At 56.9% G+C, this 26627-nt stretch overlaps 3 protein-coding genes across 31 annotated transcripts in view; 2 read left to right on the forward strand and 1 right to left on the reverse strand.

Moving 5' to 3' along the window:
* Positions 1-1136: 1136 nt before the first annotated feature.
* On the forward strand, positions 1137-14351 carry RTKN (rhotekin). Of its 13 annotated transcripts, none has more exons than XM_051837274.2 (13): positions 1623-2654; positions 3456-3606; positions 8668-8867; positions 10426-10487; positions 10585-10638; positions 10744-10861; positions 11044-11253; positions 11752-11846; positions 11934-12040; positions 12257-12385; positions 12694-12862; positions 12973-13077; positions 13665-14351. In XM_051837274.2, the coding sequence occupies exons 2-13, from the start codon at positions 3535-3537 to the stop codon at positions 13982-13984; spliced, it is 1641 nt and encodes a 546-aa protein (XP_051693234.2). In that variant the 5' UTR covers positions 1623-2654; positions 3456-3534; the 3' UTR covers positions 13985-14351. The 13 variants fall into 13 exon arrangements, with proteins under 13 accessions (XP_051693274.2, XP_051693284.2, XP_051693214.2 ...); XM_051837262.2 differs by having other exon boundaries at positions 1624-2851; positions 3225-3606; XM_051837267.2 differs by having other exon boundaries at positions 1624-2851.
* A 128-nt stretch (positions 14352-14479) lies between these two features.
* WDR54 (WD repeat domain 54) overlaps positions 14480-26627 on the reverse strand; it is a 30627-nt gene continuing 18479 nt past the window's right edge. The window contains exons 1-10 of one of the 13 annotated variants that reach the window (XM_070068899.1): positions 17931-18038; positions 17379-17601; positions 17194-17256; positions 16752-16818; positions 16607-16660; positions 16168-16295; positions 15251-15351; positions 14995-15148; positions 14743-14817; positions 14480-14666 (exon numbers count right to left, since the gene is read on the reverse strand). In XM_070068899.1, the coding sequence (XP_069925000.1) occupies positions 14535-14666; positions 14743-14817; positions 14995-15148; positions 15251-15351; positions 16168-16295; positions 16607-16660; positions 16752-16818; positions 17194-17256; positions 17379-17600 (996 nt within the window). In that variant the 5' untranslated portion in view covers position 17601; positions 17931-18038 and the 3' untranslated portion in view covers positions 14480-14534. Of the gene's footprint in view, positions 14667-14742; positions 14818-14985; positions 15149-15250; positions 15352-16167; positions 16296-16606; positions 16661-16751; positions 16819-17193; positions 17257-17378; positions 17602-17742; positions 18042-26627 lie in introns of those variants that run through there. The other 12 variants (XM_017340606.3, XM_008254220.4, XM_070068898.1 and 9 more) reach the window with 12 other exon arrangements.
* C2H2orf81 (chromosome 2 C2orf81 homolog) lies at positions 18066-26594 on the forward strand. Of its 5 annotated transcripts, none has more exons than XM_070068891.1 (4): positions 18066-18215; positions 24533-24772; positions 24864-25085; positions 25171-26594. In XM_070068891.1, the coding sequence occupies exons 1-4, from the start codon at positions 18198-18200 to the stop codon at positions 26533-26535; spliced, it is 1845 nt and encodes a 614-aa protein (XP_069924992.1). In that variant the 5' UTR covers positions 18066-18197; the 3' UTR covers positions 26536-26594. The 5 variants fall into 5 exon arrangements, with proteins under 5 accessions (XP_069924992.1, XP_008252936.3, XP_069924994.1 ...); XM_008254714.4 differs by having other exon boundaries at positions 24542-24772; XM_070068892.1 differs by lacking the exon at positions 18066-18215 and adding an exon at positions 18254-18477.

Genomic DNA, 26627 nt, shown 5'->3' on the forward strand with positions numbered 1-26627 from the left:
TTCTCTTTTCAACTGAATTTAAGCCCCAAGAAATGTAGGCTCAGAATTTTTGGCAGCAATGTTGTTATGCTGGGAAGAGTAAAGCCACCATGGAAGCAAGCAGAACCAAGCAACAGGAAGAGACCTGATCATTGTGACACACAAGGCCCAGTGCAAGTCCATAAGTCAACCAGTCTTCCCTTTCGCTGAAGTAGTTTTAAGTCAGCCTTTCCAAAAAGAAGATTGAGTATTTGCTATCGCAAAGCAATTCTAACCGGAGCTAGCTTAAGAGCTCAAGGCTGGTTATGGCCCTGGTTCCAGCTCATCTGCTGTGTAGGAACTCTGTCCTCCTTCAAGTTCTCCCCCAGCAAGTTTAGAAGCCTCCAGGAGACCCCTCATGTACCCTATCCCCCGCAAGCTAATTCTCTGCCATTTCCTTCTCCACTGGTCTTTCTGGAGGCTGGGGTGGACAACGTGCACCTGTTCCTGCAGAAGCTGGGAGTGGTAACCATTTCTCAACCACCCAGCGAAGCAGTCTGAGAACTTGTGGACTCTGAGATCAAGGAAGACCTCACCCTCCTCCAGGCACTTAAGGTCTGGGTCCAGGGACACAACGGTGCCGCACCTGCTGCTTTGTCTTGATAACTCCTGCCATTTGCAGGCATAATCCTCCCAGAAACCTAAGGAGTAGGGATCATTACAAGACCTCCATTAAAGAGTTGGGAAACTTGAAGCTCCAAAAGCTCAAGAGTGGGCCAAGGCTCCACTGTGAGTCAGTGACAGAACTGGGGTTCCAAGCCATACTTAAGCACCCCCTTGAGAAATGTGGCTATTAGGGAGGTGCCAAGAGCCCTAGGAGGGACCTGAAGGGGGAGAGGCAGGAGAGGAAGGGATATTTGGGACAGGAGGAATTTGAGACGGTCGCTTCAGAGTCTGCTTCGGGGTGAGATCAGGGCAGCCCCAGGGCCCGGCTAGATACCGATTGTGCCACGCGGCGACGCATGTGGCTGCGGGATTTTCCGAGCCCGGCAGTCCGGCTTGCCAGGTGGGGGTGGTTGGTGGGGCGGGGCTTCTCTGAGCCCGCCCAGTCCAGGTGAGGCATCTTGACCCGGCCGGAAGGCTGCGCCCCCGCAGTGATCTCAAGTTGTAGGGTGCCTTTGGCTCGGGCTGTCGGGCCCGCCTGCTTGGTCTCCGGGTGCTGGCTGGGCGGGCCGGGCTTTCGGCGGGGGTGGAAGAGGAGGGTGCAGCGCCCTGCCCGGCCCAGGTGTCGTCTCCAGGGGCGTGGTTTGGGAACCCGGCAGCGGGAGATTCCCGGCCGGACTGGCGGGCGGGCGTCGAGGGACAGAAGATAGCAGAGACAGGAGCTGGGGCGTGCGAGGGGCGCAGGGAGCGCACAGGCGCGGGGCCGCCAGCATGTTCTCCCGAAACCACCGGAGCCGGGTCACCGTGGCCAGGGGGTCCGCCCTGGAGATGGAGTTCAAACGCGGCCGTTTCCGACTGAGCGTCTTCAGCGATCCGCCCGAGGTGAGAGCCCCGCGCCCCGCTGGGCGCGCCCAGGCTGCCCCGGCCGCCTCAGCCACCGGCCGCCGCCCGCGCGCACGCCGAGGGGCGGAGACGCCGCGGTCTGGGTACAAAGTGGCCGGAGTTGTTGACTTGAAAATCAGGTGTGGACCCTCTGCACGGTAATCGGACCTGTGCTGCCGCAGAGGTTCCCTGACCAGGGTTGGGACGATTTGCCTCTTCTCCGAAAGACTCTGGCTTGGCCTCAATTTTAGGGGCCCCAGGCTTGATTCCCAAAATGTGCCTGTATACGCTCCCAGCCTGGGCATCCTCCGGCGAAGGGCGGTGGGCAGCTAGGCGGGCCCCAAACGCCTGGGCGCCCGCTCGGCCCCTGGCTGCCAGCACTTTCCTACAACCTGCCTCAACCATCCCGGCCGGCCGCGGCTACCCGTCTACACTGCGGGCCAAGGCTGCCTGCTTCACTAAACGTCCTCCCCTAGGGCTCCTGCGGGCCAGCGCCTGGCAAGGCGGGTCTCTCTTTTAACTCTTTGGGGGTCATTTGCCACACCCTAACTTTCTGCCACTTTGCCAGGGGCGGAAAAGGAGTCCCGCCTCCGGGCCGAGTTTGCCCCGCAGCCCCGCGGTCTCGGCGTCGCCGACGTCTGAGCCCTACCTGCGACTTCCTAAGGAGGCTTGGGAGGGGGCTGGAAGCGCGCTGCTAAGCCAGGGCTGCGAGGGCGAGTGGCCACCCCAAAGCTGCTTCCTTCCTCCCATTTGGAGAGCCCAGCTCGGAGCTGTCCTTCCCTCCCGGGGCCTGGAAAGAGTTAAGTGAGGTGGGCCTGGCTCCCGGCCCCCTCTCGTTCCGGCTGGGATTCCAGGCCCCGATCCTGCCGGCCCAGAACAAAGGCCCTTTCACACCCATGTCCCCGTGTCCCAGGCTGTCTCTGAGTCAGAAGCTGGTGGCACTGGGGGCAACCCCTCACCCCCAGCAACTCGGCCCGAGGACCCCGCGTGGCGCCGGCGTGGGGGAGTAAGGGGCGAGGCCCGCGGACCAGGAGGAGGGGCCTGAGAGCTGAGGCCGCCCCCGGGATCAGCCCTGCCTTCAGGGGCCAACGCCGTGGAGCCGGGGCGGAGCCGCAGGGCCCGGCTGGGCCGCCGAGCGAGCGAGCGAGCGAGCGGTGAGCCTGGAGTGTGTGACTCCGTGGGCCTGGAGTGGAGGCGGGGGGCGGGGGACAGGCTGCAGCTGGCTGGGAATCGGGGCTGGTTTCCTGTCTGGAAGGGAAGGGGCCTGCAGAGGGGAGCGGGGGCAGCAGCAGCAGGCAGGCACACCCCAGCCTCTCTCCCTCCCTCTCCTCCCTTCTGGAAACGCGAGGTAATCGTGAGCCTCGGGTGGGGCGGGCTGGACGGGTCCCCGATTTGGAAGAGGTGGCCCTGGGAGTTGCACCACTAACGGACTCCCACTTTGCCCCACTCCCTGGGCTCGCTCTGCCCTCAAGTCCTCAGCTCCTTGATCCTTCTTCCTAACTTTCTCAAACTCCGCCGGAATCCCGCTGGGGGAGCTCCAGCGTGCCACAAACCCCAGGGCACTGCGGAGCCTGCAGGAGGCGCCCTCCCTGCCCGCTTCCAGCTGTGCCTGCCCCTCATTGCCCTCTCGGCACACAGGTTCTCTGTCCGCCTGGCCGGGCGTGTGGGCGGGGGCTGGGGAGGGGCCAGAGCGGGAATGAAAGGGCCTTTTTCTTCCACAGCTGGGAGAGCAGCTGCCACCAAAGCCAGCCTGGACACTGTGTGCCCAGAGCCCTCCGGGCAGCTGGCCTCCCCTCCTGGGATCCCGCTCCTCCTCACCTCGCTTTCCCTTCCCGTCGGCACAGCAGTGGGGAGGACAATTTGTCACCACAGCCAGAGGGGTCTAACAGGAGTGCAGAGGGACGGGGCAGCCTCTGCCCTCCCCCTCCACGAGCTAGCCAACCTCTTTCCAGGCCAGGGAGCAGTGGGAGGAGGAACTGTGGGGCCCCTCTGGAGGGCTCAGCCGGGGAAGGGGCGCTGGGGCGCACGGAGATGCAGGACAGAATGCACATCCTGGAGGACCTGAATATGCTGTACATCCGACAGATGGCACTCAGCCTGGAGGTAATGGCACCACCCCTGGAGCACAAGGCCCCCACTCTTGCGTCTCACCCATCTCTGCCCTGGCCACCCCTGCTGGAGCTGGGGGAGGGGGCGGGGCCTGCTCCAAGCTGGGGAGAGGGGCAGGTGGCTCTGTGTGCCCTGCCATGGGTGCTGCTGCTGCTGCTGCTGCATGTGGACCCAGGCTCAGTTCCGCCGGCCAGAGCACTATGTTGGCAGCAGGTTCTTTACACCTGTTTCTGGAAGCTCGTGGGTGGGTGTGGATGCCAGCCCTGGGGACAAGGGCTCCTTGTGGGTGTGGGACGAAGAGAGTGCCACGGGAGTGATGTTTGCAGGAAGGATGTCGCCTGGACAGAGTCTGGACCAGGAGTAGGGATTCTGCTGGCCCCAGAGATGGCAGGGAGCTGCTGCTCTGTTTACTTACTCTTAAAGACATTGGTTGAACATGTGCTGTGTACCAGCCCCTTTCTAGGTCATGGCAGTCCTCAGTGAGCAAGACAGGAGAGCAGGCCTTCAACATGCAAGCCCGGAAGTCATATCACAGAGTGGAATTATGGTGAAACGGGGGTGGAATCAGAATCAGGTGGGAGGGGCAGCATCGCAGGTGGAGATCAGGGAGGCCTCTGAGATCTCGAGCTCAGGCTGGGGAAAGGCCCTTGGTGCGGAGGAGGGTGGCATGTTTGTGAGAAAGCAAATGAGCCAGCGTGGCTGGAACACAGGAGTTGGAGTGGAGCTAGTAGGCAGGAGCCCGGTCTCGCAGCCTTGAAGGCTGTGATCAGGCACTTGGATTTTACTCTCCATGCGATGCTGGGCCATGAAGGGACTTCATCAGGGAATGGGGGAGGGGGACTTTAAAACAGGCTGCTGGTGGAGGCCAGCTGGAGCGGGCGATGGAGCTGAGGGAAGTGGGTTGACAAGAGAGGCAGCGAAAGACCACAGGTGCCTGCCTGAACCTGGTGGTATGGATTAAAGCACTCATGGTGAGAAGTGGGGGGGGGGGGTTCAAATGATGCTGGTAGATCTGCTCGGGCTTGCTGGGGGCCTGCACAGGAGTGGCAGCAAAGAGAGGACTCTAGGATGATTTCTAGCTGTATGGCTAAGTGGCCAGGTGCTGTGCCCCATCCTGAGATGGGGAAGATGAGGGATGTTGTGGAAGTGACCACCCAGGCCAGCAGGGGCTTGCTGGCGCAGGTCAGAGGCAGGGGTGAGTGTGGAGAGTGCAGATCAGCAATGGCAGCTTATGGCATGTGTGCTGGCTCCCCAGCCCCACCCCCTGGGCCACAGTGGACAGTTAGTCCCTGGCACTCTCTTCCCATGAGCCCAGAGGCTGCCTCAGAACCCTCCCCAGCACAGGAGTCCTGGTCTGGTTTTGGCTGCTGCAGTAGGCAAGGGGCACCTTTATCTAATTTGTGTGCCTGGAGGGCTACCTTTTTCTAACATGCAGAAAGGGGCCCCCTGCACCTGCTGGAATGCTGGTGTTCCTAACTGTCCTGTGTCGGCCCAGGCGGGTGAGAGAACTGTCCTCTGCACTGTCCAGGTCACCAGTTACACACAGCCACTTCACCCTTAACTTTAGTTGATTCAAATAAAGCAAAGCATCAACCCCTTGGTGGTGGTAGCCACAGGTCATAGTGGCAAAGGACGTTCTGTTTGTTCTCGCTTTCAAACCATACATTTCCATCGTCACAGCAGGTTTCTTTGGCTGGAGTTGGTCTGTGTTTCTGAGTGTTTAAATTCCGCATCCTGGGACTACCCTCTCCTCTACTCCTCATCTGGCTTTTCCCCACGGGGGCCTGCCCAAGGTCTGGGGAAGAGGAGGGTCTTGGTTTTCAGGCAGGCCCACCGCTCCCATCCTGCCATGGGCCGAGTGTTCTATCCATTTCCCACCCAAGTTCAGCCGGCTTTCAAAAGAGAGATCCATTGATGTTCCAGGGAATGGCAAGAGAGGCAGTCCTGGCAGAGTAAATCCAAGAAGACTTTCTGGAGGAGGTGCTTTAAATTCCAGGTAGAAGGGAGGTGAGAGTGAGAGAAAACTTGTTTTAAACATGTGCTAGAGCCGGGTGGAGGTTAGACCCTCCCATTTAGTCCACAAATAATGCAAAAGAGGTGGGATACTTTCCAGTCTACAAACCAAGCCTCCCAAAGTTAAATCCTCCCCACTTGTCAAGTGCCTAAACCCAGCCTTGAGCCTGGTGAGATTCTGAAGGGAAGCAGAGGTGATGAGAAACAGAGCAGAAGTCAGGGACAGAGGGGGCGGGCTGGCCACGGAGGGCCTAATGTGTGCTGTGACTCATCCTCCTATGGCCCCTTGGGACCTGACCCAGGTCAGGCTGACACCCAACTCTGGCCTCTTTCCCGAGAGAGTCTGGGGGAAATGCTGGGGGCGGGGAGGGAGCCACGGGCCAAGCACAGGGATCCGGAGCCTGGGCTGGGATTGCTGAGATCCTGTGCTCCCAGGGCGAGAGCCGGTTTCTAGGGCACTCTGGGTCGTGGGAGAGTGGATTCCAGGCTTCAGGGCTATGGGGAAGTGACCGAGGGGTCTGGGCCCCCAGTCCCGTTCACTCAGACTGGGCTCAGTGACCTCCCAGCTTTCCCAAAGTGTAAGCTACTCTCCTCCCCTTGTCCCGGGGGCAAGAGGTCACCTTGGAGAGCGACTGCAACCTGGGAGGGGCCTGCCGCCTCTGGCAGGGCTGGGAGCCCTTTCCGGCTGTGACTGGGTCTCAGTGCTTGCAAGCCCCGGAGCCCAGAGCCTAGCCCGGCCAGGCGCCCAGAGGGACCGCCCGCACCCCTGCGCCCCTGGACCGCTCTCGCGGCAACTGGGAGCTGATGTCACCCGCGCCTGGAGCGCCGCGGGCGGAGGCCGGTGCGGCTGCGCCGGTCCTCCGGCTCCTCCGGCTTCTTGGGCTGGCGGCTCCCCGGTCCCCGCGCGCCGATGCGCCAGCACCGCACGCGCAATGGACGGGGCTAGGGAAGGATCCGTGAGTGCCGGGACTGGGCACGGAGGCCAGCCGTGAGGGGGCTCCAGGGCGCCTCTGCGTCCCCCTCCTCGCCGGCTGTCCTCCGTTTGGGGTGTTTGTGGTGGGAATCGGGTGCAGACTGGAGTGCAGGTTGGCAAGCTGTGAAGCTTTTAGCAGAGGTAGAACCCTGGTGCAGATAGACAAAACTAGGCTGGGAGGAGCTGCGTAGTGCAGGAGGGCGTCCTGAGGGAGGGGGCTTTGGGAACTGGTTGGCCTACTTGGGATGGTGCTGGGTGGAGGATGATGCAAGTGGGATTAGCAGAGTGGCCCAGGAGACAGAAAGTGAAGGAAGCATCTGCAGGCAGACTGGACAGGGCTTTTGGGCGAGAGAACTTAGGGTGTTCAGGTATTGGAGACTTGAAGGCTGGCACCACCAGGGACAGCGGCAAGGAGGAGGAGGAGAACTAGGATGAAGGAGACGGCAGGTTGGGGTGGCCTCATTCTTCCCCCTTGTCTGATTGGCTGGCTGGCTTGCCTCAAGTCCTGCCCCATCTGTACCCAGTGGCCAGGTTGGTATTCCATCTCCTCTCTGATGTCTGCCCCACCCCTGGTCCCCCCAGCCAGAAGCACACAGGGGCTGTTTGCTATGAGTGCCTATATGCTATGACAGGGCACTTAGGGAGCAGCCATTAGTGCCTGCATCTCTTGCCTCCCAGCTGCATTGTAGATGGGGAGCCTTGGACTTGACAAGGGTGCCCCAGTGGTCACGGGGCAGATGCTCCTGCTGCCCATGGGGCATCATTAACATCAGCACCCCCACCATGTCTGTGCACTCTGTGCTAGGCATTGTCTCACTGAGCCCTCACAACCCTGGGATTTCATAGCTGGGGAAACTGAGGCTAGGGAGCTTCAGTCAATTGCCCAGTGCTTTGTAAGCACCACTACCTCCAGGGCTCCTCTCTGAGTCATGTTCCAGCGCCTCCCTCAGGGCTTCCCCTCTGACCCTTACCCGAAACTCCTGGACACCTATCTTCCCACCCCCATTCTCCAGCTCTCAAGTTGGGGGCCAGGAGTTGGTGGATCCCCTAATTTGGAATGCAGATGGGGATCTGTGAAGCACGGGTAAACTTTGTAGGTGGTGAGGTGCTTCTCCACCGACCTTTGCCAATTAATGTCCCCTCCCCTCTGCCACATGAGTCTTCAGGGACAACCCTGGGTGGCCTTGAATATCTGTCCATCCTCTTTAGTTCTTGGCCCTCAGCCCTAGCTGCACCTTAGAATCACTTGGGGAGTTTTCCAAAACTCATTCTGCCACTTTTAGGTGTGTGTGTGGGGGGGGGTCATTTTTAACTCCAAAAATTTAATATTTTTTAAACTGTAACATAGAAAGGGTTACACAGAAAGTATCATAAGTCTCTTTTCCATTCCTGGCTCCTAGGCCCACACCACTAGCAGTCTATCCGTAAGAATGCATATCTGTGTATATGTGTATATAGGCACACACACGTGTATGTCTACAACCTGCACAAATAGTATGATTCTGCTTTGCTTTCTCAGCAGTGTTTTGGGGTTGTTCATGTCTGCACACGTGTGTGTCCCTCACTCTAACGTCTGTGCTATTATGATGTATAGACATGCTATAACTTACTTAACCAATGCCATATTGAAGGGCCTTTAATTTTGGTGTTTAGAGTAATGCCACAATTAGTATTTTTGTCCATATGGCTTTCCCCATTACACTTGTGACTGTATCAGTGGGATAACCCCTAGATACTGCAGAGTTGGATCAAAGGATGTGTGAATTTGCAGTTTTCATAGACTTTTCCAAACTGCACTCAAAAAAAAAAAAAAAAAAAAACCACTATAGAAGGAACCTGTACTCTAAACCCTCAGATGCACAAGGACATCTGTACTTTTACAGAGCTTCTCCATCTGTTCCCGGGCAGGGGAGGTGGAAACTCCAGGGTTGCTCTTAAACTGCCTAAAACTTGAGTTTCCTGTCAGTTTCTCCCGCCTGGGAACTAGGGCCAGGGAGGCTGGCGGGAGGGGGCTTCAGCCTGTCCCCTGATTGTTATTTCCTTTTCCCCCTTCCTTTGACCCTGGCTAGGACACAGAACTGCAGAGGAAGCTCGACCATGAGATCCGGATGAGGGAAGGGGCCTGCAAGCTGCTGGCGGCCTGCTCCCAGCGCGAGCAGGCTCTAGAGGCCACCAAGAGCCTGCTGGTGTGCAACAGCCGCATCCTCAGCTACATGGGCGAGCTGCAGCGGCGCAAGGAGGCGCAGGTGCTGGGGAAGACAGGCCGGCGGTGAGCACGGGGGAGGCGAGGCCTCAATGGCAGCCTTTATGGATAGCAGTGGTGCACGTGTGCCTCTGTGGGGTGAGGACCACCGTGGAGATGAGCCCCTCCTGGAGCGTCCCCAGGGCCTGGAAGACACCTGGGTGGTGTCCATGGCCGTGTGTTGCTCAGAGGTGCCCTGCGGGTGGCTTGGGCTGGCCACTAGTGACAGCCAGCAGGCTGAGGGGCAGGGGCTAATGCAGAGCCCTAATTCACTCAGCCCTGCTGTGATCTTGATGAGTCTGGCTGGCTGGCTTCTGGAAAACGAATCTTCTCAAAGCCAGCTCACCAAATGGTCGATTTGTTGAATGGCCGATTTACCACAAACTGACAATGGTTTGTTATACCCGGGGTTCACCATCAGAGACAGGAACTAGGAAAGGAAATAATAAAAAGACCACTTCAAGGAAAGCCTGTCCATTCCTATTAATGTGCCTGAGTATCCTCAAAGGACCCAGCTCTGGCAGTGCAACCCAAGCCACACAGACAGCAGACTGCTGATCTGACAATGCTATGGCGACACGAACGTGTTGGAGAAAATATAGACAAAAGGATCATTCTGAGAACTGGCCATTTTTGGTAAATTGGCCATTTGGAGAGCTGGTTATTGGCAGAGGAGCCTGCTTGCCTCATTAAGGCTGAGTGGGGAAATAGTCCCAGCTCCTCGCTGGCACAGTACCCATCTCAGCCAGGAAGGCTGACACAGGGGTAACTGCCAGGGGCAAGTGGAAAATCCACCCTAGAGCCGCCCCCCATGCAGGTAAGGGGAGCACCACCTGTGAGCGTGCTGCCTCCCATAGGCCCGCCTGGACGGGCTACCCTGCCTTGTCACCACACAGCCCACACAGTGTAACCCGAGGTATACTCAAGTCCCTGGTGGCAGACACATTGCCAGCAGTGTCACCTCATCTAGCTGACGGCCCTAAGCAGGTAACTGCATTAGTGACACTGTGACTACATTAGTGACACTGTGACTACATAGGGATAAACTGGCTGGCATATTTAGGAGAGGGGAAGGCTGCGTGTCTCCTACTGGGGACAGGTGGAGAAGTTGCAGCCTCTGTGGCCAGCAGGGGACAGGGAAATCATAGCTGTGGGGCAGAGGGGGCTCTGTGGGGACTGGCACACAAGCATTCCCTACTTCTGTCTTTTCATCAAACACTGCTCCAACTATTTTCTGACTGACACAGTATGAGCTAGTAGTAGCGCTAGGTGATGGAAAGGAGCAGCCTCCCTATTACCATCAGAACAGCCTGCAGTGCCCCTCCCCCACCTGCTGCACCAAGCCTTCGGGTTAACAAAGAGCTCTTGGAAGGGCCTCTGTCTGGACACCTGCCCCTCCAGGCCCCACTTGTCCCTGGCAGGGGTTTGGGGAGGTGGTCAGGCTTGGAGCCGGAGGAACGTGCAAGATGATGTGGCTCAAGTGTCCTTAATGTCCCCAAGCCCAGCAGACCTGGATTCAGGTGCCAGCCTGTCTCGGGGCCTGGGGGCTCCTAGGCCAGGTGAGGACGCTGTGATTTACCCGCAGGCCTTCCGACAGCGGGCCACCCGCTGAGCACTCCCCGTGCCGAGGCCGCGTCTGCATCTCTGGTAAGAAGCACAGCATCCCTGGCCGCTGGCACCTGACGCCCACCCACAGGGTCTCCTGCCCCACCTCAATGTCTCTTCCCACCCCTCTACCCCTCAGACCTGAGGATTCCACTCATGTGGAAGGACACAGAGTATTTCAAGAACAAAGGTGGTGAGTTCTACCCACCCTGGGACGAACGCGGGGTGGGGCCCTTGAGGTCGGAGGCACAGAGGTGTGGGGGACCGGTTTTGAGTGGCGCGCCTTCTCGGTCCCCAGACCTGCACCGCTGGGCTGTGTTCCTGTTGCTGCAGCTTGGGGAACAGATTCAGGACACAGAGATGATCCTGGTGGACAGGACCCTCACGGACATCTCCTTTCAGAGCAGCGTGCTCTTGTGAGTCCTCGTCTCCCAAGTTCTCAGACGCTGTTGCTCCAGCGGAGGAGTGGGCAGGGGCAGGCGGGTGGGCAGCGGGCCTTCCCTGTGGAGCTGCCCTGTGCTTGCACCATCCACACCACCCGGACTGTCCCCCTGGACTTCCATGGCCACTCTCCTCTCTTCCTCCTGCACGCCTGTAGCACAGAGGCGGGGCCAGACTTTGAGCTGCGGCTGGAGCTATATGGAGCCTGTGTGGAAGAGGAGGGCGCCCTGGCTGGTGCCCCCAAGAGACTAGCCACCAAACTGAGCAGCTCCCTGGGCCGCTCCTCAGGGCGACGTGTCCGGGCATCGCTGGACAGTGCTGGGGGCACGGGGAGCAGTCCCATCCTGCTCCCCACCCCGGCCGTGGGGTAAGGCCCTCTCTGTGTCCTGCCCACAGTGACCCATGTGTTGAGCATGCAAAACCCCTTTACAGTGCTGCCAGGACCTGCGGACACGTGGCGGTGGCCACACCCCAAGGCTGGCCAGTGCAGAATCCTTACAAAGGCAGGGAGTTATGTGAACAGAACGAAGCTCCAAAGTTGGAGCAGGGTGGTGTGGGCCCATGAGGTGCCCTACAGGCACCTGGAAGCACCCTGTGGAACCACCGAACTCTGAAGGGCTACCAATTACAGGCAAACTCCTTAACCTCTCTTTGTCTCATCTACATGAAGGATGCCACGAAGCTTACAGGCTGTCGTGGGACTACAGTGGGATGACAAACTAAAGCCGGGGTCGGAGCCAGTAAATGTACGCTCCCAGCCCCACTGGGGTGGCAGGCTCGTTTTGTGTGTGGCAGCCTCATGCAGCAGCCCTGCTCAGCCCTCGCAGCGCCTGCTGTCTAACGTGCCTGCTGCTCCTCCCTCCAGTGGTCCCCGTTACCACCTCCTGGCTCACACCATGCTCACCCTGACAGCAGTGCAAGATGGGTTCCGCACACATGACCTTACTCTTGCCAGTCACGGTGAGTGCGTGGGTGTGGAGGATGCTGGCTGGTGAGAGGTCCCTTCTCATTCCCACCCTCACCCTGTACTTCCTCCTCCTCCCCCAGAGGAGAACCCCGCCTGGCTGCCCCTGTACGGCAGCGTGTGCTGCCGCCTGGCAGCCCAGCCTCTCTGCATGACTCAGCCCAGTGCAAGTGGTACCGTCAGGGTGCAGGTGAGGGGCCCTGTGGAGTGGGAGGGAACAGAGGGAAGGCAGAGGAGAGCCTGGGCCCCTCGGAACAGGACTCTTGAGAAAGCAAGATCTGGGTGGAGGAAGAGGGGTGCGGCTAGACCAGCCGAGTAAAGGATGGGAGGAGGGTAGACAAAAGGAGCGGGCTCGCCATGGGGGCTGGGAGTGACTCCCCCAGGAAACGCCAAGTCATTTATGCAGCAAGCTGGGGAGCTGCAGAACTGGGCCCGAGTGCACGGAGTCCTGAAAGGCACAAACATCTTCTGTTACCGGAGACCTGAGGATGCAGACGCTGGCGAAGAGCCATTGCTTACTATTGCGATTAACAAGGTGACGGGTCCCCTGGTGGTGAGGCTACCAGGCGCCTGGGCCCAGGAGCCTCTCCTTCAGCCCCAGGAGGGTGGGTGCAGACCTCAGAGACGACAGCATGCAGCTGGCATCAGTGTCCTTGGCCCGCTCTGTCCTTCCTTGCCTGGTTCAATCCCCCTCACCCTGACTCTGGACCACCTGCCTCATCCTGCCTTTTCCTTCATGCCTTCCCACTCTGCTCAGCAGGAGGTGGGAAAGAAGGCTCCGCAAAAGCCCCACAAGCTCCTCCTTTCACTTCCGACTCTCATGGCCCCCTATTTCTCCTGCAGGAGACCCGCGTCCGGGCAGGGGAGCGGGATCAGGCCCCAGGCCGGCCCTTCACCCTAAGCATCAGTAACCGGTATGGGAATGATGAGGTGACGCATGTCCTTCAGACAGAGAGCCGGGAAGCCCTGCAGAGCTGGATGGAGGCCCTGTGGCAGCTTTTCTTCGACATGAGTAAGAGAGAAGGACTGGGGTTTGTTGCTGTGCCAAGTGGAGTGTAAGGAGGAGAATGCCTTGGCAGAGGGCAGCCTGGCGCCCTCCTGTACTGAATGTTTTTCCTCCAGGCCAATGGAAGCAGTGCTGTGATGAGATCATGAAAATCGAAACTCCTGCCCCCCGGAAACCACCCCTAGCACTGGCCAAGCAGGGCTCCTTGTACCACGAAATGGGTGAGTAACAGCACACTCCAGGAACCTGATGGGAAGCAGGGCTGGGGGCTTCCAGGGAACCCAGATTGTGACAACAGAGAAAGCACACTCTGGGCTAAGGCAGTTCTCCAGGGCCCCAGGTCCACCTCCCACCCCCAGTACATTGTATTCCTTTCTCCTCTCCAACTCTTCTTAGAACCACTTCCACCAGTTTCAAGCAAAACCCCAAAGAACCAGATTCATTTCATGGATTTCTTTCCTAACTTCTTCTTTTCTGTTTCCCTTTCTGCATGCGGCTTCCTGTCTCTTCCTCTGACCCCCCACTTGCCTGGCATCGCTTTTATTCTTCTCCTTTCTCGGTTTCCTCACCCACGTCTGCTCCTCTCCCTCTCCCCCTCCCCTCTGCGCCCTGTGCCCCACAGCCCTCTCAGAGCCCGTGGCCTCGGGGGGCCGAGGTGAGGGGCTGCTGCTCCAGGATAATGCGATCTCGGCTGAGATCCGGGCTTTGCTTTCCTCCTATTACAGTGACAGGTGATGCTCAGGGCTGGGAAGGCCTGGGCCTGAGCTCTGACTAGCCCCCTCCCCTCAACCCCCTCCTGGTGCCACAGCTATTGAGCCGCTGGATGACATCGCAGCGGTGACAGACATCCTGGCCCAGCGAGAGGGCACGAGGCTGGAGACACCCCCACCTTGGCTAGCCATGTTTACAGACCAGCCCGCCCTGCCCAGCCCCTGCTCAGCTGCCCCAGCCTGGACCCACCCCCTGTCCTGGGGGCGACCCCGAACCTTTTCCTTGGATGCTGTCCCCCCAGACCACTGCCCTGGGGCTTCCCGCTCGGTCGCCCCTCTCCCCCCGCAGCGATCCCCACGGTCCAGAGGCCTCTGCAGCAAAGGCCTGCCCCGCACTTGGCTCCAGTCACCAGTGTGAGAGAAAGGTGCTGGCACCAGGATCTGGCCAGAAGAGAAAGTGACCAAATGCAAGTGGGCTCTGGATACAGCACTGCCCCAGCAAGTTGGCCAGTTTGGCCACTTCTTCCTCTGCTGGACCGGGGGTAGGCTGGGGAGGGGGAGCAGAAGACTCTCGAAGCTGTGGTTGCCATGGTACTAAGAGGCTCATTCCTGAGGCTGGCCAGGACCCCCCCCCCCCCCCCACCGAACCTTTCCTGGGAGAAAACTGGAATCAACCCTACCCTACCTCCCTGCACTAACCAGCTTTGAGGATGGCGCTCAGGAGCCGTGGGAGAGAACACGTCTCCCTGTGACTATACACCGACCATTAAAGTTATTTAACAGCAGCCTTCACCTGGTTCTTGGGGACAGGTTGCCTCTGTCGGCTCGGCCTGGACCTGCCCCAGCCCCCGTTCCCTGCAGCCCCTCTCCCAGCTGTGAAGGACGGCTGTGCCACTGAGTAATCAGACCAGGGCCAGGTGGAGGGGATACTTTATAAATACCACAAGGAGAAAGGGAGGCTGCTCTTCTCACACACTGCTGAACCTCAGGATCTCGGCGAGGTCGTAGCCAGTCACAGCAAAGGAGCTGCCGGAGGGATCACAGAATCGAGCCCCACACAGCTGGGTGTTGGATACACACTCCCCGTGACAGTGTTCCACCTGGGGAGAAGACAGCCGCTCAGGACCTGCCACCTCAGACGCGGGCTCCCCGAGCCAGCCCTCCCGTGACACACACCTCAATGGAGCCACTCTCTGGGCTTCTGCTCAGTTTCCAGATGTGCACAAAGGTGTCCTCGGCTGCAGAGAGTAGCTACGGGGACAAAATGGAGGGGGACCGGGAGTCGGAACACGTGCTAGCCGACAGGTCTGGATGCCTCAGGCGGGGGCCTGCCCGGGGTGGCAGAGACAAGCCCGGGACGTTTCTCTCACCATCCCAGCGCCAGGGGAAGGATGTGTGGGGATGTGGGAGGAGACCGACCTTCCCCACCTCCGGAGCTAGGTCCAGAGCACAGATGGTCCGGGCGTGGGCGCTGATCTGGACGTGAAGTGTTCCTTTCATGGCCTCATACAGACGCACTTGCCCATTCCCATAGCCTGCTGCTACAATCCCCTGCCACAGCTTCACAGAGGGGCAGGGCACCCTGCATGGGTGACACCGGACTTTGATTTCCCCAGACCCAAGCCCACTCCCCATCCTGAAACTACGTAAGAAAGGCTTCACAGCCCCCTTGTGTCTCACCTACCCAAATCCCGGAATGCGGGTCACTAACGTGAATTCAGGCCCTGACCGCCACACACACAGCAAGCCCGAGTCATCCGCTGTCACCACGTCTGCCATACAATCCTGAAGGGAAGAGACAGGGTCCAGCCTCCCCCCGCCCCACTGTGTGCAGGCAGGCAGGCAGGGAGCATCTCTCTTGCTCCAGGAAGGGTCACGATGCAAGGCCCTCCTGGCTGCACCCTCCCCAGTTCCCTCAGGAAACACCAACTGTCTTCACAGCATTTCCCTAGAGTCTCGCAGCCACTCCCCTGCCCCAACACAAACACATCATGTGTTGGGAGGAGGTGCCTAAGTGTCCTCCCTGGATGGATGATGAAACTGAGGCCGCAGTGCCGCAGCCTCCTAGAGGTCTTGCAGTAAGCCAGTCCATCACAGCTGGCAGTGGCTCCCAGACCCCAGGCGGACAGGCCCAGCTCAGGGCACCAACTGGGAAATACGTTCCCTGTGCTCAAGAGGCTTGCAGTCCAACTGGAGAGACAAGAGTTGTCTTTAAGGGCAGTGTCAACTCGGGGTTCAGCTAAGACAGAGCAGTAGGAACTGGACTAGGGGGAGGACTTCCTGGAGAGGGAGGCACTAGAGCTGGGCCTGCATGGGTAGAACTTGCCCAGGTGCAGAGAAGGAAACTGCACGTATCAGAGCTGGAAGGCATCTTAGGAACCATCTATTGTGACTCTTCAGCTCACAGCAGTACTGAGAAGTCTTCCTGAATGGTAAAATGTCATATAAATGCAAAGTATCTCTGGCCTGCACCTGAGGCTGCTGAAATCTAGGTAAGTTCAGATTTGCCCAAAGTCATCCAGCTGCTTAGTGGCAGAGCCAAGACTCAAACCAGGGGCCCCCACCTCCCAGGCTCATTGGCACAGGTAGAAGTGCACTCACCCCTCCCTGGACAGGCTCAGTGGCGATGTCTGTGATTGACGTCTGATGCCCCGCCAGCTCCTCACTCAGCATGATGTTGGGACCCTTGGCTGGGATGTCAAACACCAGCACCCGCCCTGACCATGTTCCTGCAGCCAGAACCAGTACCCAACTGATGGCCTCCTGACCCTCCTGGGTCTCCAGCCATCACACTCGGTACTCCCTTCAACCCAGAAACCTTGGTACCACAAACCCCTCTCTCACTGCTCCAGCAGCCCCTGTCCCTCCACTCCTTACTCACCCTACCCCCGCTGCCCCTCTGAACCCTTCGATGCATTTTTGGGGTTTCTCAGACCCCCTTCACTCCCACTCTTCCCTCCAGCCCTTTAGAGTTTCCTTAGGTTCTCAGCCACAGCCCACATCCAAGCACCCCTCAATGCCCTGCCCTTGGCCCCCTCACCCACACAGATGAAATGGCCGCTGGCAGCAATTCCCCGGGCAAACACAGCCTGTACTGAGTACGAAAGGGGAAAACTATCAGCTATAGCATCTCCCCCAGTCCCAGTAAATGCTCCCTCCCCCCCCACACTTGGTCCCACAGGTACCTGGAGGGGCATCTCCAGTGTCCAGGGCATGCCAGTACACCATGATGGAGCCATCAGACTCGAACATCTGGAGGAGGGGGACAAGGACCTGGGCATGACCCAGCTGATCTTGGCTGAGTTCTGTGCTCAGTGTTTTTACCTAGCCATGTAAATCCTCAAAACCATTCTGGGAAGAAGGTCCTGTTGGTGTCCCCATTTCACAGAGGAGGACACTGAGGCCCAGAGAAGTTAACCGCCTTGGATAAAGGGACAGCTGTTGGAGATGGCAGTTAGGAACTGGAGAAGGCAGAAAGAATGAAGAGGAGACATGCGGGAAGAGTGGGCTAGGCGTGTGAAAAGTAAGGGACCGTTTAGAAGCAAGGGGAGAAGGGCCTGGGAGGCAGGGGCGGGGGTGGGAGTGAGAAGACCCGGGTGGAGGAGGGCAGGAGGGTCCTCTTCTTGCCTGTATTCCTCGGTGTGAGGTGAGAACCAGCAGTACCCGGAAGGGGAGGACGCACCAGTGGACCTGCAGGAGGAGGAGTAGAGAAGGGGGCTTGAGTGCGAATGCAGGGGATTATAGAAGGCCTATCCCTTAAGGTTTGGAGAGAAAAGGCAGGAAGCAACACGGCTTCCAACTCCATGCCTCACCTGAGTGATGAGAGTGGGGCTCACTCCAGCGCCCTCCTTAGCCTGGAGCTGGCGCTGGACCAAGGACCCATCCTCAGGGGCAGCGCTGAGGAGCTGGGCGCTGGGCCCATGAACCACCCCAAAATGTCTGAGGTTCCCAGTGGGCAGCTGCAGCACACTGAGGTTGTTGCACAGGGCGGCAGCCGAGCCGCGAAGCGGGATGGAGTGCTCCCGGCGGAACATCCTGAGGAGGGGACACCCGAATCACCTGGCGCGCGGGAAACGCGACAGCAGACTCCAGGGGCCGGGCAGGGGCACCGCAAGAGACCCCTGAGGCCGGGTCACTGATAAGATGCCTCGAGGACGGTGATGGAGGGAGGGTCACCTGGCGTGGGGACGGTCTCGTAGAGGAGGAGCAGGAAGTTCCAGGGCTGAGTCATGGGGCGATGGGGGAATCCCGCAGGAGGAATGGTGATGGCATAGGACCCCGTGACCCCAAGTTCCCGAGCCAAGAAGGCCCTTTCTCACTCCGTTCCGTTCCGCGAATCCTTTGTCCCGGGTCAGAGGTCACACCTGGTGCTCCAGAACCGCTCGCCAGATCCCGGGAACGCCGGGTACCTCCGAATCCGCCGCCACCATAGAGACGACGCACACACGCACGGCCGTTGGGCGGGGCGAATAGCCTGAGCGTGCGGCGCGCGGCCGCGGTTGCCGGGGCAACCGTGGGCGGAGCGAACGACCCAGCGCGCCGCGTCGTTGCCGAGGTGACCGTTAGGCGGCGGCCGTGGAGGCTTGGCCTGAAGGGTGCTGAAGCGCACGTTGGAGCCACCCCCGGTGGCGATGGCGCACGAGGGCTCGGTGAGCTTCAGCTCAGCTGGGGGGTGCGCCCGAGCCTGGGTCGGATTTTAAGGTCGGAGGCGGGAACAGTGGGGTCGGCTCCACACTGCCCGAGACACCCCTCCTTGGTCCCGCGGCCGTCCAAGGACGCCACCTGCACCATGCCCACTCACAGGCTCTGTCACGCTCAGGCCCCGAGGGAAAGGATCACTGGGTGGTGTAGAGGCTGAGAACAAGTGAATGTGGACCCAGCTACTGCATGTAATAAGCTTCTTAAACTGAGGTACCCTAAAATTTAAATGATCCGAATTGGTCAGGCATTTCGGGAGGAACGGGTTGAGAGATAAGTAATGTATTTTCAGAATTTTAAAAGGAAGAAATGGATTTTAAAACACTGAGGATGCACTTGAAAGTCAAAATATTTAAAAGCTGGAGACTTAGGGGTGGGTATTTAGCTTGGTGATTGAGATGCCTCCTGGCCCGTATCTGAATACATGGGTTCTATCCTCGGTTCAGGCTCCCGATTCCAGCTAATACAGACCTACGGGAGGCAGCGGTGATAGGCTCAGAGCATGGAGTTCCTGCTACCCAGATCTGGATTGAATGCCTGGCTTCTGGCTTTAGCCAGGCCCCAGCGGTTATGAGCACTTGGAGAGTGCACTGGCATCTTTGCCTGTCTCTCACACTCTATGTCTCAAAACTAAGAACAAGTTAGAAATGTTCAGATACAAGAGAACACATCTGTCCTCTCTGATCAAGTTATACCTTGGCATGATCACTATCACAGGTGTCAGCTGTGGCGCTGGGAGCGGAGGTGTGGAAGGGCAGGAACCACCTCTGGTCCCAGTCCTGTCTGCCCTGCTCCGGCCAAGCCTGGCTGGGGCCCTGGGCCAGTCCCTGGGCTTGTGAAAGGGCTGTTCTTGCAGAAGGAGAGAGGAAATGAGGTTTGAGGCATTTTGAGTTCAGGGTAAGATTTAAGGATCACCAGATTTGGGACAGAATGAATTTTAGGGAACATAGAGCATGAGGCAATATAGTTGAGGAGCTGGGAGAGTAGGCAGGTGTTTGGGGAGTACACTGTTTGGATGTAAATATTGGTGGGCACCAGGTTTGGAGAGACTGTTATGGGGAAGTAAGAAGGCTCTTAAGAGAGTGTTAATAAACTCCTGTGTCCCTAAAGTAAGTTTGGGAGACTATCTATTCCTGTCTGTGTGGGTTTTTCTTGATTACAAAAGAATAGGAACTCAAGGTAGAGAACTTATAAAACAGAGGAGCACATAGGAAAGACACATACCCATTGTTAATGTTCTTGGTGTCTCCCTTCCCTTCAGCACTTACTGGTGTACATATCTGAGATCATTGTATGTGTTTTTGTTGTTGTTGTTGTTGTTGTTGTTTTTTGACAGGCAGAGTGGACAGTGAGAGAGACAGACAGAGAGAAAGGTCTTCCTTTGCCGTTGGTTCACCCTCCAATGGCCGCCGTGGCCGGCACGCTGCGGCTGGCGCACCGCGCTGATCCGATGGCAGGAGCCAGGTGCTTCTCCTGGTCTCCCATGGGGTGCAGGGCCCAAGGACCTGGGCCATCCTCCACTGCACTCCCGGGCCATAGCAGAGGGCTGGCCTGGAAGAGGGGCAACCGGGACAGAATCCGGCGCCCTGACCGGGACTAGAACCTGGTGTGCCGGTGCCGCTAGGCAGAGGATTAGCCTATTGAGCCACCAATTGTGTGTATTTTTGTATACTGTTTCTTTCAGTTAACATTACATCTTTTTTTTTTTTTTTAAGATTTATTTATTTGAAAGGCAGAGTTACAGAGAGGCAGAGGCAGAGAGAAAAAGAGACCGCACGCGCGCGAGAGAGAAGTTTTCCATCAACTCATTCACTCCCCAGATGGCCACAAATGCTGGAGCCAGGCCAATCTGAAGCCAAGAGCCAGGAGCTCTTCCGGGTCTCTCACATGGGTGCAGGGGCCCAAGCACTTGGGCCATCTTCTACTGCTTTCCCAAGCCATAGCAGAGAGCTGGATCAGAAGTGGAGCAGTCAGATCTTGAACAGGTGCCCATATGGGATGCAGGCACCACAGGCGGTGGCTTTATCTGCTACGCCACAGTGCCGCCCCCAAAATTGTATCTTAAGAATTTCCATATGCTATTGCAAATTCTTCCTCAAGAGTACCTTCAGGGGCTGGCACTGCAGCATTATCAGGTGCAGTGCTGGCGTCCCATGAGTCCCAGCTGCTCCACTTCCCATCCAGCTCTTTCATAAAATAAAATAAATCTTTCAAAAATGAGGTTACCACGTGGGAGACTGGAGGAGGCTCCTGGTTCCTGGCTCCTGGCTTCAGATCGGTGCAGCTCCAGCCATTGTGGCCACTTGGGGAGTGAACCAGTGGATGGAAGACCTCTTTCTCTCTCTCTGCTTCTCCTTCTCTCTCTGTGTAACTCTGACTTTCAAATAAATAAATAAATAAATATTTTTTAAAAATGAGGTTACCTTCAATTATTATTTAAATAGTTATAGCAAATTAACCATATTATCTTTTTTCTTAGATATTTTTCAATATTTTGCTATTATAAATACACACAGTGAACATTTTGGAGAGCATAACTTTTGGATGTATTTATAGAATTAGAATGGCACTGCGACTCACTAGGCTAATCCTCCACCTGTGGCACCAGCACCCCAGGTTTTAGTCCCGGTAGGATTCTGTCCCGGTTGCTCCTCTTCCAGTCCAGCTCTCTGCTGTGGCCTGGGAAGGCAGTGGAGGATGGCCCAAGTACTTGAGCCCTGCACCCGCATGGGAGACCAGGAGGAAGCACCTGGCTCCTGGCTTTGGATTGGTGCAGCGTGCCGGCCATGGTGGCCATTTGGGGGGGGTGGTGAACCAACAGAAGGAAGGCCTTTCTCTCTGTCTGTCTCTCTCACTGTCTAACTCTGCCTCTCAAAAAAAAAAAAAAAAAAAGAATTGCAGGGTTAGAGGAGTAAAAACATATTTAATACTCTTCATACATACTGCTGCATTGCTCTCCAAAAACATTGTTCCAGTTAGCATTCCTATCAGCATGGTATTACATTATGTACTTTATCAAACTCTACCAGCATTGAGTCCTCTTATTTTGAAAATCATTTCTGGGAGCCTGAGCCGCGGCTCACTAGGCTAATCCTCCGCTTAGCGGCACTGGCACACCGGGTTCTAGTCCCGGTCGGGGTGCCGGATTCTGTCCCGGTTGCCCCTCTTCCAGGCCAGCTCTCTGCTATGGCCCGATAGTGCAGTGGAGGATGGCCCAAGTGCCTGGGCCCTACACCTCATGGGAGACCAGGATAAGTACCTGGCTCCTGCCATCGGATCAGTGCGGTGCGCCGGCCGCAGCGTGCCGGCCACGGCGGCCATTGGAGGGTGAACCAATGGCAAAGGAAGACCTTTCTCTCTGTCTCTCTCTCTCACTGTCCACTCTGCCTGTCAAAAAAAAAAAAAAAAAAGAAAGAAAGAAAAAGAAAAAGAAAAAGAAAGAAAGAAAATCATTTCTGGTGCTGGTGATGTGGCATGGCATGGCATTAAGCCATTGCCAGCAGTGCCAGCATCCCAGTTCCAGACCTGGCTGCTTCACCTTTAATCTAACTCCCTGCTAATTCACCTAGGAAAGCAGCAGAGGACAGGCCAAGTGCTTGGGTCCATGCACCCATGTGGGAGACCTGGAAGAAGCTTCTGACTTCTAACTTTGGCCTAGCCCAGCCCTGGCTATTACAGCCATTTAGGGGGTGAACCAGTGGATGGAAGACCTTTCTCTCTCTCTCTGTCTCTCCCTCTCTCTCTGTAACTCTGCCTTTCGAATAAATAAAATAAATCTTCTAGGAAAAAAGAAAATTGCTAATCTTTATAAACTAAAAATCAGAAGCTCAATTAAGTTGACATCTTTCTGATTTTTTAAAATTTAAAAATGTTGTGTATTCATTTATTTGAATGGCAGAGTGACAGAGAGAGATTCCATCCTCTGATTCGCTTCCCAAATACCCACAATAGTCAGGGCTTGGTCAGGCCAAAGTCAGGAGCCAGGAATTCCATCCAGGTCTTCCACTGGAAACCAAATACTTGGGCAATCATGTGCTACCTCCTACATGCATTAGCAGGAAGCAGGATCAGATGCACGGAGTAGCCAGTACTGAAACTAGGCATCCCTGTATGAGATGGAAGCATCCTGAGTAGTTGTTTCACTGGCTATGGCACAATACCAGCCACATCTTTTGATACTTTTGAAGGTTGGACATTCTTTTTCAAATATTTATTAGGGCCGGCGCCATGGCTCAATAGGCTAATCCTCTGCCTTGCGGCGCCGGCACACCAGGTTCTAGTCCCGGTCGGGGCGCCGGATTCTGTCCCGGTTGCCCCTCTTCCAGGCCAGCTCTCTGCTGTGGCCAGGGAGTGCAGTGGAGGATGGCCCAAGTGCTTGGGCCCTGCACCCACATGGGAGACCAGGAGAAGCACCTGGCTCCTGGCTTTGGATCAGCACGATGCACCGGCCGCGGTGGCCATTGGAGGGTGAACCAATGGCAAAGGAAGACCTTTCTCTCTGTCTCTCTCTCTCTTAGTGTCCACTCTGCTTGTCAAAAAAATATATATATATATATTTGTTAGTTGTCCAGAGTTTCTGTTTTTGTGAAATGTTCTTTGCTTACCTTTGGAGTCTGCAATAATTTTTGTTTTATATGATTCTTTTTTTAAAAAAATATGTACTTATTTATTTGAAAGGCAGAGTTACAGAGAGAGAAAGGAGAGGCAGAGAAAGACAGAGATGTCTTCCGTCTGCTGGTTCACTCCCCAACTGGCTGCAAGGGCCAGAGCAGCGCCAATCTGAAGCCAGGAGCCAGGAGCTTCTTCTGGGTCTTCCATGCGGGTACAGAGGCCCAAGAACTTGGGCCATCTACTGCTTTCCCAGGCCATAGCAGAGAGCTGGATCAGAAGTGGAGCAGCGGGACTCGAACCAGCACCCATATGGGATGCCGGCACTGCAGATGGCAGCTTTATCTGCTATGCCACAGCGCTGGCCTCATATGAGTCTTTTTAAAAGATTTATTTATAGGTGCTGGTGCTGTGGCACAGTGGGTTAAAGCCCCAGCCTGTAGTGCTGGCATCCTATATGGGTGCTGGTTCAAGTCCTGGCTGCTCCACTTCTGATCCAGCTCCCTGCTAATGTGCCTGGAAAAGCAACAGAGAATGGCTCAAGTCCTTGGGCCCCTCCACCTATGTGGGATACCCAAAAGAAGCTCCTGGCTCCTGGCTTTGGCTTGGCCCAGCCCCAGCATTACAGCCATTTGGGGAGTGAACCTGCAGATGGAAGACCTCTCTGTCTGTCTCTGTCTACACTTCTCTCTGTAACTCTGCCTTTCAGATAAATAAATGTCTTTATTTATTAATTATTTATTAAAGACGTTATTTATTAATAAAGACATTTATTTATCTGAAAGGCAGAGTTATATACAGAGAAGGAGAGATCTTCTATCTGCTGAATCACTCCTCAAATGCCCACAACAGTCAGGGCTGGGTCAGACTGAAGCCAAGAGTCTGGTATTCCATGTGGATCTCCCACATATAGGGGGCAGGGACATAAGTACTTGAACCGTCATCTACTGCCTTCCAAGGTGCATTAGCAGGGAACTGGATCAGAATCGGGTAACTAGACTCTAACTGGTACTCTGATGTGGGATGTGGGAGTCCCAAGCAGTGACCTAACCTGCTGCACCACAATACCTACCCATTTATGTGAATTTTTGATATATTTGGAGATATATTAATACCCTTTTACATATTTGTTACAAATATTTTTTGTTTGCGACATAGGATAAAGTCAGACAGACCAGCATTTGAATTTTGATTCTATGTCTTCCTACTTGTGTGATCCTGGGGGAAACAGATAAAATGGGGATAAAAATAGTTAACATGTATAGAAGTCTCTCAATGTCAGCAATAATTCCAGTACCATTTATTGACCCACCTTCTCTTCAGTGCTTTGCACTTTTCAAGAGCTCTGAACATTTTACACTAATGCAAATAGCAAGGTCATGGAGTTACAGCTTTCTGTAGCTTGGGGTTACTAACTGGGTGCTTCGAAGCAAATGATGTTTAAGTTCCCGTCAAGCTTTAGTTGTGTGGTCTATAACATGGGATCAGTGGGCTGTTAACAGAAATTGTTATTTCAATCAGCCAGCCAGCCAGCACCTGTCCACAGTAGGCTCTTAGGTAAAGTGTTGGTCCTTTGCCTTGAGTGCATCAGGTGTGCCTCCTTTCCACAGAGGACACTCCACCTTCTGACTTGACTGCCTGCCCCCTTTCGCTCCCACAGAGGCAGGAGAGGCAGGAGAGGCAGGCCCGAGATCGCGGGGTGACCCGGTCCAAGGCAGAAAAGGCACGCCCGCCCACAGTCCCAGTGCCACAGGTGGACATCGTGCCTGGGCGCCTCAATGAGGCCGAGTGGATCGCTCTCACTGCTGTCGAGGAGGGTGAGGATGTGGTGGGGGACATCCTGGCCGATCTGCTGGCTCGAGTCATGGACTCTGCCTTCAAAGTCTACCTGACCCAGCAGGTGAGCCTGGCCCCGGGTCCTCCAGACCCAGCTCCTCCCTGTCACGCCCTCCGGTCAGTGCCCAGCTGAGACCTTTCACTCCTCCCCGCAGTGCGTTCCATTTACCATCAGCCAGGCCCGGGAGGCCATGCTGCAGATCGCCGAGTGGCGCTTCCTGGCCCGGGACGAGGGAGAGTCTGCCGTGGCCCAGGATCCCACATGGGGTGAGGACGAGGAGCCCTTGCCCTGCACAACAGATGCCTGGGCTCAGGGCTCAGTGCCTGTGCTGCACGGGCGGCTCTCTGAGGGCCAGGAGGAGACCTTCCAGAGCGAAGTAAGCCCAGCCTCTTGCCTCCTTCCTCGGGAATCTCTCCCCTCTCCCATTTCCGGCCTCTCACTGTCCGGTGCACTTCCCGCAGGACACTGAGAGCCAGGACCAGAGCCCGTTGGGAAGATTGTGGCTGGATAGACACTCCCAGGGGCAGACCGGATCTTGGGAGCCCTCTCCGGAACTCAGAGCCACCTCAGGCCGCCCCCTGACCCCGGAGCCATTTCCAGAGGCAGGGCCCGGAGATGTTTTGGAAGAAGCAGACAGCCATCTTTCCTCCGCAGAGTCCTTGCACAGCTTCCAACTGCCGTGGGTGGAGGTGGGGCCAAGGGAAGGTCCCCACCCTTCTCTGGAGCTGTCCCAGGTAGCCAGCCCCCAGGCCCCTGCCCTGAGGCCACAGTCTGGCTCTCTCCTGTCACTGGAGGATCTCTACTACTGCATGCCGGACAAGGACGCAGCTGGGGACCGAATGGAGCTCAAGAGGGAGGAACTGCCCCCCGTCGCCTCGGCTGCCGCCCTGTCAGTGGGCTCCGAGGACCGCCCCACCCAGCTTGGTCCCTCGGTGCCCTTTCGGTGGCAGCAGCCAGGGCGCTGGCATGCACGGCTTAATCCACCTCGCTCCAGGATGGACCGCAGAGCCACCAGAAGGTGCCTGGACTCCGCCAGGTTCCCACGCCACTGGGTGCAGCCCCTGGCCACGGTCCTGATCCCAAGCTCAGAGAGGTACTCTATGGAAGCCTACTGTGGGCACCAGCAGAGCAAGAAGACCAAAGCCCAGGCTGTACCCCAATTCCCTGGCCCTGGCGACTGCACCTCCCCGGCAATGTTCTTCTCCCTCCACCCTGGCACTCCTTTCCGTCCCTTGGGCCGGGGCCGCCGACTCAAATTCCCCACTTCAAACTTAGGCCCGCTGGAGTCATCCTCTGGGTCAAAGATGCCATTCTTCAGCCCCAGGCTCCACTTCCTTGCACCACAACCGAAGCTGCCTGAAGAGGCCAGAAGCCTCAGCCCCAAGCCACGGCCCAGTGCCAAGTGGCCCAGTGGTTGGGAGTGGGAGGCAGAGCTGCTGGATGAGCTGTGGACAGGCCAAACCCGTGCACCTTCACGGGGCCTGGGGACTATAGACAAAGAGGGCCAAGACCATGACGGATGGCCTCAGCCTGCCCAGGTTCTCGAGGCCACAACCCAGGTGCTGTGGAAGCCCTTGCTGCAGCCAGAAGCTGTGAAGCTGGCCCCTGGGGTGACCCTGTGGGAACATGGCACCAAGGTGCTGCTCAGCTCTGCTGTGTCCCAGGAGGAAAACCAAGAAGACAGCACCTCTCCTCCCACTGAGCAGCAGCACCCTATCCAGATGGGTGCCCCGAAGCCCCACGTGATGCCAGCTCAGCTAACTAAGAACTCCACCCCCAAAGTATGGCAGGTGCCCTCCAAGCCCCCACCCCCTGCTGAGCCCTGAGCCTCTGGCAGTGGGAATTGAACCTTTCCTCAGAATAAACATCTGAGTTGTCTCTGGAATTGGTCTAATGTCTCTGTCAGTTTCTTCCAAGA

Source organism: Oryctolagus cuniculus, chromosome 2 (genome assembly GCF_964237555.1).
Source record: "Oryctolagus cuniculus chromosome 2, mOryCun1.1, whole genome shotgun sequence".
NCBI lineage: Eukaryota > Metazoa > Chordata > Mammalia > Lagomorpha > Leporidae > Oryctolagus > Oryctolagus cuniculus.